This window comes from Macaca fascicularis, chromosome 4 (genome assembly GCF_037993035.2).
Source record: "Macaca fascicularis isolate 582-1 chromosome 4, T2T-MFA8v1.1".
NCBI classification, from domain to species: Eukaryota; Metazoa; Chordata; class Mammalia; order Primates; family Cercopithecidae; genus Macaca; species Macaca fascicularis.
In genome coordinates this window covers 34,155,152-34,172,039 of record NC_088378.1, presented here as the reverse complement: position 1 = coordinate 34,172,039, position 16,888 = coordinate 34,155,152, and the positions used below count along the sequence as shown (strand labels likewise).

The following is a 16,888-nucleotide window of genomic DNA, read 5'->3' as shown; positions in this document are numbered from 1 at the left end:
GGGGTGACCATGGCCCTTGATGATTGGGCTGGCTCCTCTCTCCCACCTTACTTTTTACCCCATCCTCTATCATTCCCTCATCTCGAGCTCTGTGCTCCAGCCTCTCAAAACTCTTGGTAGTTCTCCAAAGGGCACTAGCTCTCCCTCCATTCCATTGCACATGCAGCTTCATCCTCCTGGAACTTCTGTGCATCCACCCAACCGGTATTCCCTGATGCTATCCCCATCCCTTCATGCAGTTACCTGACCCTAAGACCTAAGCCTCAGTTTAGATTCAAGAACTTCCTACAGGAAGGCTTTTATGATCTCCTAACACAATGTAAATGAATGATGTATCTTCCCCTATTATAATAGTTTTCACTCTATATTAAAATCACTTATCCCTCTGCTACACTGAAAGTGAGGTCCACCTACACCCTTCTGCCTCCCAGAGTGGGGACTTGGTCTTTGTGTTTGAAACAGTAGAGGCGCCGCAGATACTTAGGGAGTGCATGCCAATAGTACTCACCAAAACAAATTTCAAAAGGTGACAGAAAATTATTTTTAAAGAAAATGCATCAATCCATAAGCCACTATCAGGTCTTTTCTAGAACCCACTAGAAAAATGGAGTTGGTTGTGGAGACAGCAGAGTCTAGCGGAAAGTATCACTTTTGGGAATTAGAAAATCTAGTTCAAGAACCGATATATTTACTCAATAACCATATGACACTGGGGAAAGATTTCTATTTCTGTGACTTTGTCTTCTTACCTATAACTTAGGGCTTATAATTTCTGTAGCAGTGTCACAAGATTGCTGTGAGGGTAAAAGGAAGGATAGATAAATATTATTTCTACTACTATGATGTGAAAATAATTTCAAGCCCAAAGATGATAGGTATGTGTTGTTGTTGTATAGGTGTATTGTTTATATAGGATTATCTCAATCTCCTTGAAGATTAACTAGCCTGTTGTGTTATTTTACAGTTTTTATGGAAACGAGCCCTCAAAGATCGCTTTAAATATGTTCGAAGACCCATAGAAGATGATGAGCAAGTGATTAGAAATAAGTGTAAATTTGGACACCGAAGAGGCCAGAAAAGGAAATCTCTTGCTGATATAAGATTTGATGAAATTAAACTTGTCCAGATAAAAGTAAGATTGAATTCATAAATGTTCTGATGACTTGATGGATTGATATATTGATTAAGGAATAATAAATACTACCGTTTAAAATAATTAAAACAAAATGAGATAACTTTTTAAAATTTGAAGTATAGTCAAGAACCAAGAAAGTCTGTTTTGCATGGCTAACAATGAGCATGGTATTTCCAAGAAAAGAATTCCCAAAGCAATTACTGAACATCTCATGTCCAGTTTTTTTTTTACAACCTTCAAAAACGTGGAAAAACCCTTAAGTTCCGAGTCCTTGAATGATTTTTTTTTTTCTCTTATCCTAAAATGCATCTTATGTTCTTGATGCTCTTATTGCTACAGGAAGTTTTTTAATACTCACATTGTCTGACTTAGGTAGCCTCCGGTCTCCAGGTTTCAGGAAAGAAATAACCCACATGCATGGATACAAAACTCCATCATGGCCTTCCCTTCCCTGCTGGTCCTGAAGCCTTTCCACCCAACCCAGAAGTGGCTGTCGGGAGCTCTAGGCTGAGGGTCCCTGGGAGGGCCTGGAGATTCTTCCCTCAGCAGCTGGGAGGTCACGGGAATTCCAGTTGTCTGAGATCCTGTACATATTCCTTTTCTACCTCAGAGCACCGAAATATCCTCAGAAACAAAAATTTCCCCTGCTATCAAAGTAGATTGAACTCTTTAAGAAGGATGTCTGAACTACCAAATATGAAAGTGAAATCTCTTATCTTCCCAATTCTGTTTCTATCTTAACCCCGTATGAATATGTAAATCCTAACTCTTCACCACAAACATGTTTATATTAGTAAATGTACTTGGTGTAAATATTCTATTTTCTTTTTCATCTGGTGTATTTATTTGACAATAAAAGGGCAAATCACTGAGTCACCTCAGTTTTATTAGTGCTAGTTATAAGATCCATAGGATAGGAATATTTTAAATATATTTTGTAAACCACTCATCCCAGCATCATGCATAATGCAAAACTTGGATGAAAGTATGTACTTTAAATATCTTATTCTAATTTTCAGTGAGGCTTTCAAAATGATAGGTCAGTTAAGATAACACAATTCTATAACTGTTCTTTGACAAAAAGACAAGACAGCTGAAAGGTGCCCTAAATTTAGTAGTGAAACTTTTTAGAAACTTTGCAAAATTCTAATTACAAACTAAAATTATAAGATAGAATCATATTTATTTTGAAATATTTTATGTTCTTAAAAATCACTTTGTGAGAGGGACCCAGATGGCCGAATAGGAGCAGCTCTGGTCTGCAGCTAGCTCCCAGACAGACCAATGCAGAAGGTGGGTAATTTCTGCATTTCCAACTGAGGTACCCAGTTCGTCTCATTGGAACTGGTTAGGCAATGGGTCCAACGCACAGAGGGCGAACAGAAGCAGGGTGAGGCATTGCTTCACCTGGGAAGTGCAAGGAGCCGAGGACCTCCTTCCCCGGGCCAAAGGAAGCCATGAGACACTGTGCTACCTGGCTGGGTTACTACACTTTTCCCATAGTTTTTGCAGTCTGCAGATCAGGAGATTCCCTAGTATGCCTACACCACCAGGGCCCTGGGTTTCAAGCACAAAACTGGGTGGCTGTTTGGGCAGACACTGAGCTAGCTGCAGGAGGATTTTTTCATACCCCAGTGGCGCCTGGAACCCCAGTGAGACAGAACTGTTCAGTCCCCTGGAAAAGGGGCTGAAGCCAGGGAGCCAAGTGGTCTTGCTCAGTGGGTCCCACTCCCATGGAGCCCAGCAAGCTAAGAACCATGGACTTGAAATTTTCACTGCCAGCACAGCAGTCTGAAGTTGACCTGGGACAGTCGAGCTTGGTGGGGGGAGCATCATCCGCCATTACTGAGGCTTTGGTAGGCAGTTTTCCCCTGACAGTGCTAAGGAGGCTGGGAGGTCTGGGCTGGGCACGGCAAAGTGGCTGTGGCCAGACTGCTTCTCTAGATTCCTCCTCACCGGGCAGGGAATCTCTGAAGGAAAGGTAACATCCAAGCCAGGGGCTTACAGACATAACCCCCATCTCCATGGGACAGAGCACCTGGGGGAAGGGGCAGCTATGGGCACAGCTTCAGTGGATTTAATCCTTCCTGCCTGCTGGCTCTGAAGAGAGCAGCTGATTCCTACAAGAGGGATTCTCCCAGCACAGCTCACCAGCTCTGCTAAGGGACAGACTGCCTCCTCAAGTGGGTCCCTGACCCCCGTGCCTCCTGACTGGGAAAGTCCTGCCAACAGGGGTTGACAGACACATCATACAGGAGAGCTCTGGTTGGCATCTGGCCAGTGCCCCTCTGGGACGAAGCTTCCAGAGGAAGGAATAGGCAGTAATCTTTGCTGCTCTGCAGCCTCCACTGGTGATACCCAGGCAAATAGGATCTGGAGTGGACCGCCAGCAAACTGTAGCAGACCTACAGAAGAAGGGCCTGTTAGAAGAAAAACTAACAAACAGAAAGCAACAACATCAACGTCAACATAAAGGACTCCCACACAAAAACCCCATCCAAAGGTCATCAGCCTCAAAGATCAAAGGTAGATAAATCCACAAAGATGAGGAAAAACCAGTGCAAAAACACTGAAAATTCCAAAAATCATAATTCTTCTTCTCCTCCAAATGATAGCAACTTCTTTCCAACAAAGGCACACAACTGGACAGAAGATGACATTGATGACAACTTCAGAAGGTGGGTAATAACAAACTCATCTGAGCTAAAGAAGCATGTTCTAACCCAGTGCACAGAAGCTAAGAAACTTGATAAAAGGTTACAGGAACTGCTAACTAGAATAATCATTTTAGAGAGGAACATAAATGGCCTGATGGAGCTGAAAAACAAAGCACGAGAACTTCGTCAAGTATACATCAAGTATTGATAGTGGAATCGATCAAGTGGAAGAAAGGATATCAAAGATTGAAGATCAACTTACTGAAATAAGGCATGAAGAAAAGATTAGAGAAAAAAGAATGAAAATGAATGAACAAAGCCTCCAAGAAATATGGAACTACATGAAAAGCGCAAACATACGATTGATTGGTGTACCTGAAAGTGACAAAGAGAATGGAACCAAGGTGGAAAACACACTTCTGGATATTATCCAGGAGAACTTTCCTAACCTAGCAAGACAGGCCAACATGCAAATTCAGGAAATACAAGAGAAAACCACTAAGATACCCCTCAAGAAGAGCAACCCAAAACACATTGTTGTCAGACTCACCAGGGTTGAAATGAAGGAAAAAATGTTAAGGGCAGCCAGAGAGAAAGGTCAGGTTACCCACAAAGGGAAGCCCATTAGACTAACAGTAGATTTCTCTGCAGAAATCCTACAAGCCAGAAGAGAGTGGGGGCCAATATCCAACATTATTAAAGAAAAGAATTTTCAACCCAAATTTCATATCCAGCCAAACTAAGCTTCATAAGTGGAGGAGAAATAAAATCCTTTACAGACAAGCAAATGCTGAGGGGTTTTGTCACCACTGGGCCTGCCTTACAAGAGCTCCTTAAGGAAGCACTAAAAATGGAAAGAAAAAACTGGTACCAGCCACTGCAAAAACAAACCAAAATATAAAGACCAATGACATGATAAAGAAACTGCATCAACTAATGGGCAAAATAACCAACTGGCATCATGATGACAGGATCAAATTCACACATAACAATATTAACCTTAAATGTAAATGGGCTAAATGACCCAATTAAAAGACACAGACTGGCAAACTGGATAAAGAGTCAAGACCCATCAGTATGCTATATTCGGGAGATCCATCTCATGTGCAAAGACATACATAGGCTCAAAACAAAGGGATGGGGGAATATTTACCAAGCAAATAGAAAGCAAAAAAGAGCATGGGTCACAATCCTAGTCTCTGATAAAACAGACTTTATGCCAACACAGATCAAAAAAGACAAAGAAGGACATTACATAATGGTAAAGGGATAAATGCAACAAGAAGAGCTAACTATCCTAAATATATATGCACCTAATACAAGAGCACCCAGATTCATAAAACAAGTTCTTGGAGACCTGCAAAGAGATGTAGACTCCCACACAATAATAGTAGGAGACTTTAACACCCTACTGTCAATAATAGACAGATCAACGAGTCAGAAAATTAACAAGGATATTCAGGACTTGAACTCAGCGCTGGACCAAGTGGACGTAATAGATATCTGCAGAACTCTCCACCCCAAATCAACAGAACATACATTCTTCTCAGTGCCACACAACACATATTCTAAAATTTATCACATAATTGGAAGTAAAACTTTCCTCAGCAAATGCAAAAGAATGGAAATAATAGTCTTTCAGACCACAGTGCAATCAAATTAGAACTCAGGATTAAGAAACTCACTAAAAACTCACTGTACAACTACATGGAAATTGAACAGCCTGCTTCTGAATGACTACTGGGTAAATAATGAAATGAAGACAGGAACAAAGATGTTCTTTGAAACCGGTGAGAACAAAGACACAATGTACCAGAAGATTTCAGGCAAATATTCCTGACAAACAACAATGCAAAAATCTTCAATAAAATACTGGCAAACTGAATCCAGCAGCACATCAAAAAGTTTATCCACCACAATCAAGTCAGCTTTATCGCTGGTATGCAAGACTGGTTCAACATATGCAAATCAATACACATAATCCATTACATAAACAGAACCAATGACAAAAACCACATGGCTATCTCAATAGATGCAGAAAAGACCTTCAATAAAATTCAACATCCCTTGATGCTAAAAACTCGCAATAAACTAGGTATTGATGGAACATATCTCAAAATAATAAGAGCTATTTATGACAAACCCATAACCAACATCACACTGAATGGGCAAAAGCTGGAAGCATTCCCTTTGAAAACCGGCACAAGACAAGGATACCCTCTCTCACCACTCTTACTCAAGATGGTATTGGAAGTTCTGGCCTGAGCAGTCAGGCAAGAGAAGGAAATAAAGAGTATTCAAATAGGACGAGAGGAAGTCAAATTGTCTCTGTTTGCAGATGACATGATTGTATATTTAGAAAATCCCATCATCTCAGCCCAAAATCTCCTTAAGCTGATAAGCAACTTCAGCAAGTTCTCAGGATACAAAATCAATGTGCAAAACCAACAAGCATTCCTATACACCAATAATAGACAGACAACCAAATCATGAGTGAACTCCCATTCACAATTGCTGCAAAGAGAATAAAATACCTAGGAATACAACTTACAAGAGACATGAAGGACCTCTTCAAGGAGAACTACAAACCACTGCTCAAGAAATAAGAGAGGACACAAAGGAAAGGAAAGATGTTCCATGTTCATGGATAGGAAGAATCAATATCGTAAAAACGGCCATACTGCCTAAAGTAATTAATAGATTCAATGCTATTCCCATCAAACTACCAGTATTTACAATAGCAAAGACTTGGAACCAACCCAAATGTCATCAATGATAGACTGGATAAAGAAAATGTGGCACATATACACCATGGAATACTATGCAGCCATAAAAAAGAATGAGTTCATGTCCTTTGCAGGGACATGGATGAAGCTGGAAGCCATCATTCTCAGCAAACTAACACAGAAACAGGAAACCAAACACACCGTGTGTTCTAATTAGTAAGTTGGAATTGAACAATGAGAACACATGGACACAGGGAGGGGAGCATCACACACCAGGGCCTGCTGGGGGTGGGGGACAAGGGGAGGGAGAGCATGAGGACAATTACCTAATACATGTGGGTCTTATAACCTAGATGACAGGTTGATAGATGCAGCAAACCACTGTGGTACATATATACCTATGTAACAAACCTGCACTTTCTGCACATGTATCCCAAAACTTAAAATGAAATAAAATAAAAATCACTTTGTAAAATAACAGCATTACATTATGCATAAGTTGCTTTCCTCAAACATTTGATTTTCAGTAGAATAAAGGTGGAGTTCCTTTCAATTCAGTTTTCCCTCTTTTTCTATGAGGTATTCCCCACCAAAATTCAATGGAATTGATGAATGGTAAAATCAATTGTCCCCAGCCTTAGAACTCAAGGGTCAGTCCGTGGGATCAGAGGTCACACCCCTGGACACGAGTCTAAATGCAAACCCCCCTCTTGTGTTGACACATCATCTTTGAACCAGCTTGTACACTCACACTTTCTGTCCCTTCTTCATGGAACTACACTCTTCGTGGTTTTTCCTTTCTAGCCCCCAAGACGTGCTTGAATCGTAAGATGAACCCTGCTGTGGTCAATCCAGGGCCCTTTGCTACAAAATGAACAGAAAATTGAATGTATTGAGGTTAGCAGTTAAAGGGCAACGGAATTTAGTTTTGACCTTCCTGCCAGCTAAGGCTAAAAAAAAAAAGATGATAGGGTGGTCATTGTTGACATCTGCAGAGACAACATTTTTGCTGGCAAACAAATCTAATTGGTAAGGATTTAACTTTTCTCCCCCTTACAAATAGTGCAAATCGCTGATTCTTTGAAGACTATAGCCTCTCCGTTTATGCTCTCACGTCTGTAAAGCAAAAAGGTTTAAAGGTTGTGAAAACTATTGATAGTGGAATATTACAGAAACACTCTGTCTCTGTATTTTGTATGCTACATGGGGATTAAGCAAATGTACAAACGCTAAGAAGTGTGTTTATTGGGGGGGGCTCCATCCTTTGAATTTATCTCATATAATTTTATTTTTCAGAGTGATTACCAACATTATTTTTAATCTCTGGTTTGAACTTCTTCCGTTGATAGCTCCTTTGTAATGTCTTTAAGATTGCTGAGCCAGGCACGGTGGCTCACGTCTGTAATCCCAGCACTTTGGGAGACTGAGACGGGAGGATTACTTGAGTCCATGTGTCGTATATATTGAAAGCAGCCTGGGCAGCACAGTGAGACTCCCTCTCTACAAAAACTAAACAAAATTAGCCAGGTGTGGTGGCATGTGCCTGTAAGTCCCAGCTACTCATGAGGCTGAGGTGCGAGAACTGCTTGAGCCGGGAGGTTGAGGCTTCAGTGAGCTGAGAATGCACCACTGCACTCTAGCCTGGGAGACAGAGCCAGACCCTGTCTCAAGGGAAAAAAAAAAAAAAAGATTTTTGAACATTAAAAATGTTTTAAGACACACTTGGGTAACTCTCATGTTTTAAAATTTTTTAACTGGGCATAATATTTTTATAACACAGAAAAAAATTATTTCCTATGCTGCAGAGATGGAAAATGTTGATGCAGGCAAGATACAGGGGTCTGGCCATTCACTCAAAGGCAAGAAAGTGGGTGTGGCTAAACTGGAGGAAGATCTTGGGAAGGGGTAAATAAAGGAAGAGATTTTCTTTTGTTTTGCTTAATTTTGTTTCTGTTCTTTTTTCTTTGGTTGTCTGATGGAATTTACCAAAGAATTGAAGGTAGACGTCTCAATGAAAGAAGGCAGATTTTTTTTTTTTTTTTTTTTTGAGACAGTGTTTCACTCTTGTTGCCCAGGCTAGAGTGCAATGGCGTGATCTCAGCTCACTGCAACCCCCGCCTCCCAGGTTCAAGAGATTCTCCTGCCTTAGCCTCCTGAGTAGCTGGGATTACAGGTATGCACCACCACGTCCAGCTAATTTTTTGTATTTTTAGTAAAGATGGGGTTTTGCCATGTTGGGCAGGCTGGTCTCGAACTCCTGACCTCAGGTGAGCTGCCCACCTTGGCCTCCCAAAGTGCTGGGATTACAGGCGTGAGGCACTGTGCCCGGCCAGGGTGGATTTCTTAGTCCCGTCACATGGGCTTCCACAGGTAGACCAGAGCTGCAGAACTTGTGCAGGTCTGAGCAGAGGGGGCAGATCTTTTGTCCCTAACCCTCCACCCACTGCATTCTCCTATGCCATTTTAGCTCTGCTTAAGCTATGTTCTTTGGCTGCAAAACTTGAAGCATCTGCAATGCCAAAGCACCACCTGTGAGTCAATACACCTGAGTTCCTCATGTCCCACTGCTAGAAAGACTTATCATCGTGTTAGATAGATATCTTTGCTTGTCAGAATCCCACATTGTGTTCCCAGACCAATCTTGCAAAATGCTGAGTATTTTGCAATGCTTAAAAATGCCTTTCCAATCTCAGTACCTCATGTGGCTACATGTATGGTTGTGCAGTCAATGCAGCAGCTGTGCCATCTCTTCTTATGCATCTTTTAGTTTTAGGTCCAGAGAGTGTATAGCCCCATGAATTGATAAATCGGCTTTCTTTTCTTAAGTGTCTTTTACTGTACCTCATCGTGTATTTATAAACAGATATAATTAGATTCTCAAAACAGTACACTTGAGTAATTTCATAAGTTGCTGACAGTCTCTTGTTAAAATGATGAAAATGTTGGATTTAAAAGCTTAGAGGACTTGTGTGGAACTGCATGGCAAAGTAAGATTGTACTTTATACAGTAGGTTTTTTTTTGTCATAATCCTTAAGTGTTAAAGTTGAATGAATCAAACTCCTTACTTCATGGCACATTATCACTGTTGCCCTGTGCTGGATCTTTCTCTGGTTTTATTATTCCTTTCTGTCCCCATTTCTATCTGCCTTTCTCCACACTTCTGACTGTAGGGAACCATTTTAAAGCGTTTCGTATGTATTTTTTGTTTGTTTGTAAATGTTCCAGAATGTGTTCTGTCATTTGGGATTCATGTGTATTTGATTTAACATAAATGGAGATTCTTTACCTCATTCAATTTCACCTTTTAAACTGACACTCTTTTAAAGATTCATTTGTGTATATTTCAAGTCCATTGATCTTAACCATTATAGAGTACTCTTGCCTCAAGTCCTGTTCCCACTACAAATTGCACCACAGAGAACACTGTTATACATACCTGGTTATGAAGCTGTGTGTCCTTTCTTTGGGTTGCACATCCAGAAGTGGAACTGATGGGGCTCAAGACACGTGTGTACTTAATTTGACCAGTTGCTCTTCAAAAGGACTTTGCTAATCTCACTCCCACACCAGTGCAGATCCCTGTATTCCAGCCAACGCCTACCATTATCTAGCCTTCAAAATGCTGCCAAGACTAATAGGTATAAAGTATAATTTCATTCTTGTTGTGATTTACATTTCCATGGATTACTGAGTCTGGGCATCTCTTCACGTGTGTGTTAGCCTTTTGCATCTCTTCTAGAAAATTACCTCTTTAGATCCATTGCCTGTTTTCGAATGGGTTTGCATCTTTTTCTTGTTGATTTGTAGACTGCAGTCTTTCCCATGCCCCAAGTCACAAAGTTTCTCCCTTATTCTTTCTTCCATTATGTTTGTAATTTTAACTTTCATGTTTAAATCTTTAAGTAATCTGCAGTTCGTCTTTGATAGACCAATGGAATAAGAAAGAATGCCCAGAATACACCCATGTCTATTTGGGAACTTAATGCACAATAAAAGTGGCACCATAAACCCATGAAGAAAATGGGCTGTTTTGTAACTGGTGTTGAGAAAGTGGTTCATTATATGGAGAACAGCATATACAGCCTGTTCTTAAGCCATTGTATATTGCATTTTCCACTAGTGTTTATTACTTAGTACCACTTAGTGTAGAGACATTTTTTGTTGCCCAGTGGAGGATATGCTGTGCCAGGGGAGTCCCTCAGTGGAGAAGATTCTGTGTGGGTTCATCCTCATTTTCAGAAGAAGGAGAAGAGGGAGTCCTCTTAAACCATCCCCCAGGACCCCCTTGTAGCATCTGCCCTCTCACAGAATGACATCCTGGGCTGTGGTGCCACAAATGGAGGGAGTGTTGAACCAAAAGAAGGTTCTGAGCATCGGCCAGCACAGGGAGCACCAGGACAAGCTCTGCCTAGCCCTTGGGGGAGTATCCTGCTGTAACTGGATGGAGATGGACTGGTGGAAGGATCCTGCTCTTACTATCCTGACCTTAGGATGAAGGAGGTCGTATCTGGTCTACATGGGGCATGGGACCTTGGATCCCCACGTCATCACAGCTTGATGTTGATCCTTTCCTTGGGGATCTCTTCATCAAAAAAATTCCCTGGTGGTCCTCTTGGCCTCTGTCAAATGCCCCATTTGAAGCATCAGAATGTAAACATACTTACCGAAATGCTTAACTTCTTAATACTTTCTTGACTAATGCATGCATTTTCTTTTCTTAATTACTAAAGTTTCTTTCAGCCAGTAGAGCTATCAGACTATTATCATAAACTTTTTGGCCATGAAAAAAAAAGCTGACATTGATAATAGCCAGCGATTCTTTAAAAATTTTCTGAAAAAAATTTTGACTTGTACTGTATAGGTGTCTAGCTCTTTACATTTATGGCTGATCTTTTCAACTACTTTGAAAAGTTTCTTCTCTGTCTTCATGGGGTAAATTCACTCTAAATTTGATATTTGGTGAAAATAATTTTGTTTTCTTGAAGCAGAATACAAAGGATGTAAATACCATTTACATCTCAGCTGGAGCTTTTGCTTATCTCTTTCTGTGTTTTTTGTTTGTTTTTGTTTTGCTTTGTTTTGTTTTCTAACTGCAATGGAGTTTTCTTGATTTGGAGGCTTTTAATGTTACGTAGGTGGATAGATTATTTTATCTTTGTCAGTTAGTTTAGTCTACATTTGGTTTCTATTTTGCTTTAAGAGTTTTAAATAAGTAACTTAGTCCTATTAGTTTCTTCAAAATTTCTTTTAATGTCATCTGCTGAGAGGTCTACATTTTATGATGTATTCATTACTTCTGATTTCAAGTTCCTACAATGTGTGTTGTCTTCTCCAGAAACAACAGTTGTTTGAGGTTTTTAGCTTCTTGTTTATCATATTTCTAGTAGTTTTATTTATCATTGAAAGTGAAGTATTGAAGTCTCCAACTATAATTCTGGAATTGTCTATTTTTCCTTTCAGTTCTGTCAGTTTTTGTCTCATGGTTTTGGGGGCTCTGGTGTTAGGTGTATATAAGTTTATAATTGCTATATCTTCCTGATGTAACCCTCCTGGCCCTGTTACTTACCAGTGTAACCAATTCTTTCCCTTTGTACAATCAGCAGGATTGTACTTCTCCACCCCCTTGAAGTTAGGTGTGGTCACAAGGCTGGCCAATGAAATGTGAGCAGATGTGACATGCGCGTTAAAGATCCAGCATACAATTCCTCATTTACCTCTTTTTTCAGTGACAATTGACAACATTCTAGATGATGGAGCCATGTCCTTGGGTAAGGAGGATTAGGAGCAGGGCCCCAAGATGGGCATGTCACATGTGTGATAAACTTTTGTCACTATAAGGTGTGGGGATTGTCAGGTGCAGCAGCGTAATCTTGCCTGTTGCAGATAATACCAGGGACTCCAAACACACTATGTCAAGCATTGGATCCACTTCTCTGTGATTCTCCTGTGCCTGTGCTGGCTTCATGAAGCAATGAAGGCATTTTTTGAGGATCAGGCTAGTCCTGCCATCCTCCCTTGTGAGTTTACAATCTATGTCCTTGTACCATCTTTAGCATGGGGAAATATATGAGAGTTATTGCCATTTGTTATAATAAGAACACTTAGAACATAGGGAAAAAATGATTTTGTTTTAAGTAAAAACACCTAATTTTCATTTTTACAGCTAATTTATTTGAAGATTCTTTCTAGGCCCTCAGTACTAGGAATAGATTGTCTCTTTTGTGAATTTAATTTTAAGGACATTTCTCTAAGTCTGAAACATAGAGGAAAAAATACCTAACATTTTACCTCATTCTGATATGACATATTCTATCAAATATATACTGGAACAACATGGCAATTTCTTTAGAGAGGATAACTTGTGCCTCTTATTTTTTTTTTTAACCTACTTTATGTGTAGGATACTGATGCATGGATTTGATAAATGCTTTTAGGATGTTCTTGTATTCCATAGTCTTCCACATATTTGCTAAATAAGTTAGTTAATTAACTACTAGGTGTTAAATTATTAACACTATACCTATAATTCATTAGTCTCTTAAAACATTTTATTTTCCTACTTATTGGGTACATATATACCCTATAGCTTTGAAAGCTATGAAATAGCTTTGTGTGTTAGATTTCTTTGGCTTAGAAATAAAATATAATTAAAGTTGTTCAAAAACTACCTAGTGAGTCAAATGTTAAGAATATTTACTAAGTTTCTTTGGATTTATCTTATGACAGTTACTGTTGTTTTTTTACTAGGCCTGACACATAATGATTTATTGTATAAATACTAATTATTTTATAGCCTTTTCCACAGATGTTTCTCTCATGATAGAAAATTGAACAAGACAGCAAAAGTTGAAGAAAAATCTTGACACTTAATTTCATTCTACATAGAGTGCAATTACTGTCATTAGCGGGTGGCATATTTACTAATACTGCAAAATTTTACAAGTAAGCTGCACACTTGGAAACATGGGGCAAGTTTGCATAGGTGAAACTCTGCCTGCTGATTGACTGAGACACATGCCTGAATGCTAAGCTAAGCTACTGTTCAAGTTCCATAGGGGGTACATCATTTCCAAGTCAACACTTGATGACAATAGAATTGGAAATGAGGATGACTGGGATTTGGTATGAGGAAATCCCTAGTACCTAACACCACACTGTCCAGTAGAAATATAATATGTGCTGCTTATGTAATTTTTAATTTTCTAGTAGCAGAAACTTTTAAAAAGTAAAAAGAGGCAAATGGAATTAATGTTAATAGTAGATTTAACTCACTATATGCAAAATATTATTTCAACACGTAATCATTCTAAAAAATTGTTAATGAGATATTTTACATTCTTTTTTTGCATACTAAATATTTGAAATACAGTGTTTGCAGCTTACATTTCAATTTGGGCTATCTCTGGCGGGGGGAAAAAAAGCCAGGTTCAGTGGCACATGCCTGTAGTCCCAGCTACTTGGGAGGCAAATGCAGGAGGATTGCTTGAGCCCAGGAGTTAGAATCTAGCTGGGCAACAAAGCAAAACCCAGTCTTCTGTTAAAAAATAATAAAAATGACAATAAAAATTGTTAAAAATTAGAAATATCAATTTGGGCTAGTCACATTTCAAGTGCTCAGAAGCCACACGTGGCTAGTGGCTGCCATACTGGACAGCTGAGACAAATACACCCTTTGGGTAGTTAGAGAATGAGTGAGATGACAATCTACAGAGAACATTATAGTCAGCAGGGAGTATGTCCAGTTATTTGCTGGTGATGTTCAGAAGCTACAGTCCACAGTCTTAGGTATGGAACCTTGATTTACATAGTGCCTTTAAAGTAGATTTTTCTTAGGGTATTTACAAGAATTATTCAGGGACCAGATGCAGTGACTCATGCCTGTAACCCCAGCACTTTGGGATCTGAAATGGGAGAATCCCTTGAGCCCAGGAGTTCAAGACAAGCTTGGGCAACATGGCAAGATACCTTTTTCTTAAAATATTATTTTAAAGAGAATTATTCAATTTTCATAACACGATACTCTCTTTGTAAACTTATTCAGATTGTGGGATATAGAACAAATTTATCTTTATCAAAGTCAAGATGAGTTTTTATTCATTTCTGGGAGATAAAAAAAGCTATAACTACATTTTTAACTATGCCGTCTTACTACTTCAAAAGCAGTCTCATTCTTCCGTTGAAATCAAACTTAGAAATATTCTCCTCGTTATTTCTGTTCCAGCTGTCAGCTTAAACTAAAAGTTGGCTATAACTATGCTCTGCTATTACAACCAACTCTCTGGGAGCTTAGGTTGCTGTGGTGTTGGAGTAGAGAGACCACTCTATGTTGCCAAAACTGGTGTGGTAAAGGAAGCGTAGCATACACTCGTTATACAATTTGTTTGGCTGTAACTCAGGTTAATGTTCTGGTTAATTTATGCTGATTCCTCTAAAGTCACACATCTCACAGGTGAGTCCTACATTTCCCTTCAGTGTATTTCTTGGCCTGAAGTGATCTCTTCCCTGCTTCATGTCTTCTTCCATTGATTCTTCCTTGAGCACGGCCCTCCATTAACTTTCTCTACTGAGACAGACATCTTGAAGTCAACAGTCAGCAGCTGTTTCCAGCTGCTGTTCTGTAAGATTCAGACATTTCTTACTCACTAGTTCCCTCATTTCAATGTGCACTGTTAAAGAAATCAGCCTGTTAGAGAAGTGGGGAACTACCCTAACAGAAACCTGAACACCTGGGCATCTCTGTGCTTGGAAAAGTCACTTCCCTTTGAGGTTCTCAATTTGCCCATCAGTAAAGTGTGAAGCATGGACTAGGTGATTTCTAAGTTCTTTCCAGCTTTAATAATACATAAATCATTAACAGTATATCTAACAATATATAAATCTAATAATATGTAAATCATTAAAATGGTGAGAATTTTAAATTCTGATGTAGCCTTCTAATAATTAGGAAAATCACTTCGGTCTAGAATACAACCCACCAACACTGTGTTAATCCCATGAGTCTGATCAGGTGGAAGCTCTCTAGAAATGTTATTTTCATGATTGGGTAAGAGTTTTGGAGGAAGTAGTACATTATATACACAGTAGTATTTAAATGTCAGTATCAGCAATTATATAACTTCTGTATTTCAGTAGATGAAAGAAAGCTGTTTAATTAAAACATTTTTTCTGTACTTTAAAAAATTAGAATGTTTTCTACTTAAGAAATTGTCATTCTGTGCATTTGAGACATACAGAAGAAAAAATATATATAACATATATGTAGTTTATGAGACAAAATAAACACTGTTAATCCAACATTTAACTTTAAACTAGAACACTGCCTGCACCATTGTGTGTGCCTGAGTTTTCCTCCCCTCTCTCTTTACCTGCCTCTCCAACACCACCGGCCTCTAGAAGTAATCACTACTCTGAATTTTATGTTTATCGTTCACCTGTTTTTAAAATAAATGATATTGTCACATATGCATGGATTCTTAAGGGATATATTGCTTAGTTTTGCTTTTTTCTTTCAAGCACATATTTTATTTGAATAAATCCTCTGAGGTCCATTTTTTTTTTTTTTTTTTTTTTTTTTTTTTTTTGAGACGGAGTCTCGCTCTGTCGCCCAGGCTGGAGTGCAGTGGCCGGATCTCAGCTCGCTGCAAGCTCCGCCTCCCAGGTTTACGCCATTCTCCTGCCTCAGCCTCCCGAGTAGCTGGGACTACAGGCGCCCGCCACCTCGCCCGGCTAGTTTTTTGTATTTTTTAGTAGAGACGGGGTTTCACCGTGCTAGCCAGGATGGTCTCGATCTCCTGACCTCGTGATCCGCCCGTCTCGGCCTCCCAAAGTACTGGGATTACAGGCTTGAGCCACCGCGCCCGGCCGTGAGGTCCATTTTTATGTTCAACAGTTTAAAACATATACAAACAAAACTTGAAAGTAGATGAAGATCTGACATATCTGAAACTTAAAGTTTTTTTTTTTTTCTTTTCACCACCTTCCACATTTTACATTTGAAACTCCTTGGCTTCGTTGACAATCCATTATCCTGGTTCTCCTGCTCCTATAATTTTCTCCCTTTCTAGAAATCTAAATCTAGATAATTTATAAGAAATATCAAATCTGTATCTCTGCATTCACAAGTTTCCTAGCTATTCTTCCAACCTCAATTAAAAGATTTCATTGCCTTTAAGTCCCAGCTTTAAACCCCAGCCCTCTATGGTTTTCCACAATCTTCAGATTCACTCTACTAAACTTTCCCGTAACATGCTCTGCCCTTCCTGTCTCTCCACCCAGAACTGTCCTTCCTTCTTTCAAATTCTATTACCCCTTAAAATCTGATCAGTTCCTCATCTTCCACGAATTTTCCTTCACTACTCCAGCCTAAAAC

At 39.4% G+C, this 16,888-nt stretch overlaps 1 protein-coding gene across 7 annotated transcripts in view; it reads left to right on the top strand.

The window, feature by feature from the left end:
• Positions 1-16,888, top strand: part of SAMD3 (sterile alpha motif domain containing 3) — a 66,996-nt gene that overhangs the window by 33,789 nt on the left and 16,319 nt on the right. For 6 of the 7 annotated variants that reach the window (XM_045391540.3, XM_065543392.2, XM_065543390.2 and 3 more), the window contains one exon: positions 965-1,132. In XM_045391540.3, the coding sequence (XP_045247475.2) occupies positions 965-1,132 (168 nt within the window). Of the gene's footprint in view, positions 1-964; positions 1,133-1,507; positions 1,684-16,888 lie in introns of those variants that run through there. The other variant, XM_074039003.1, reaches the window with a different exon arrangement.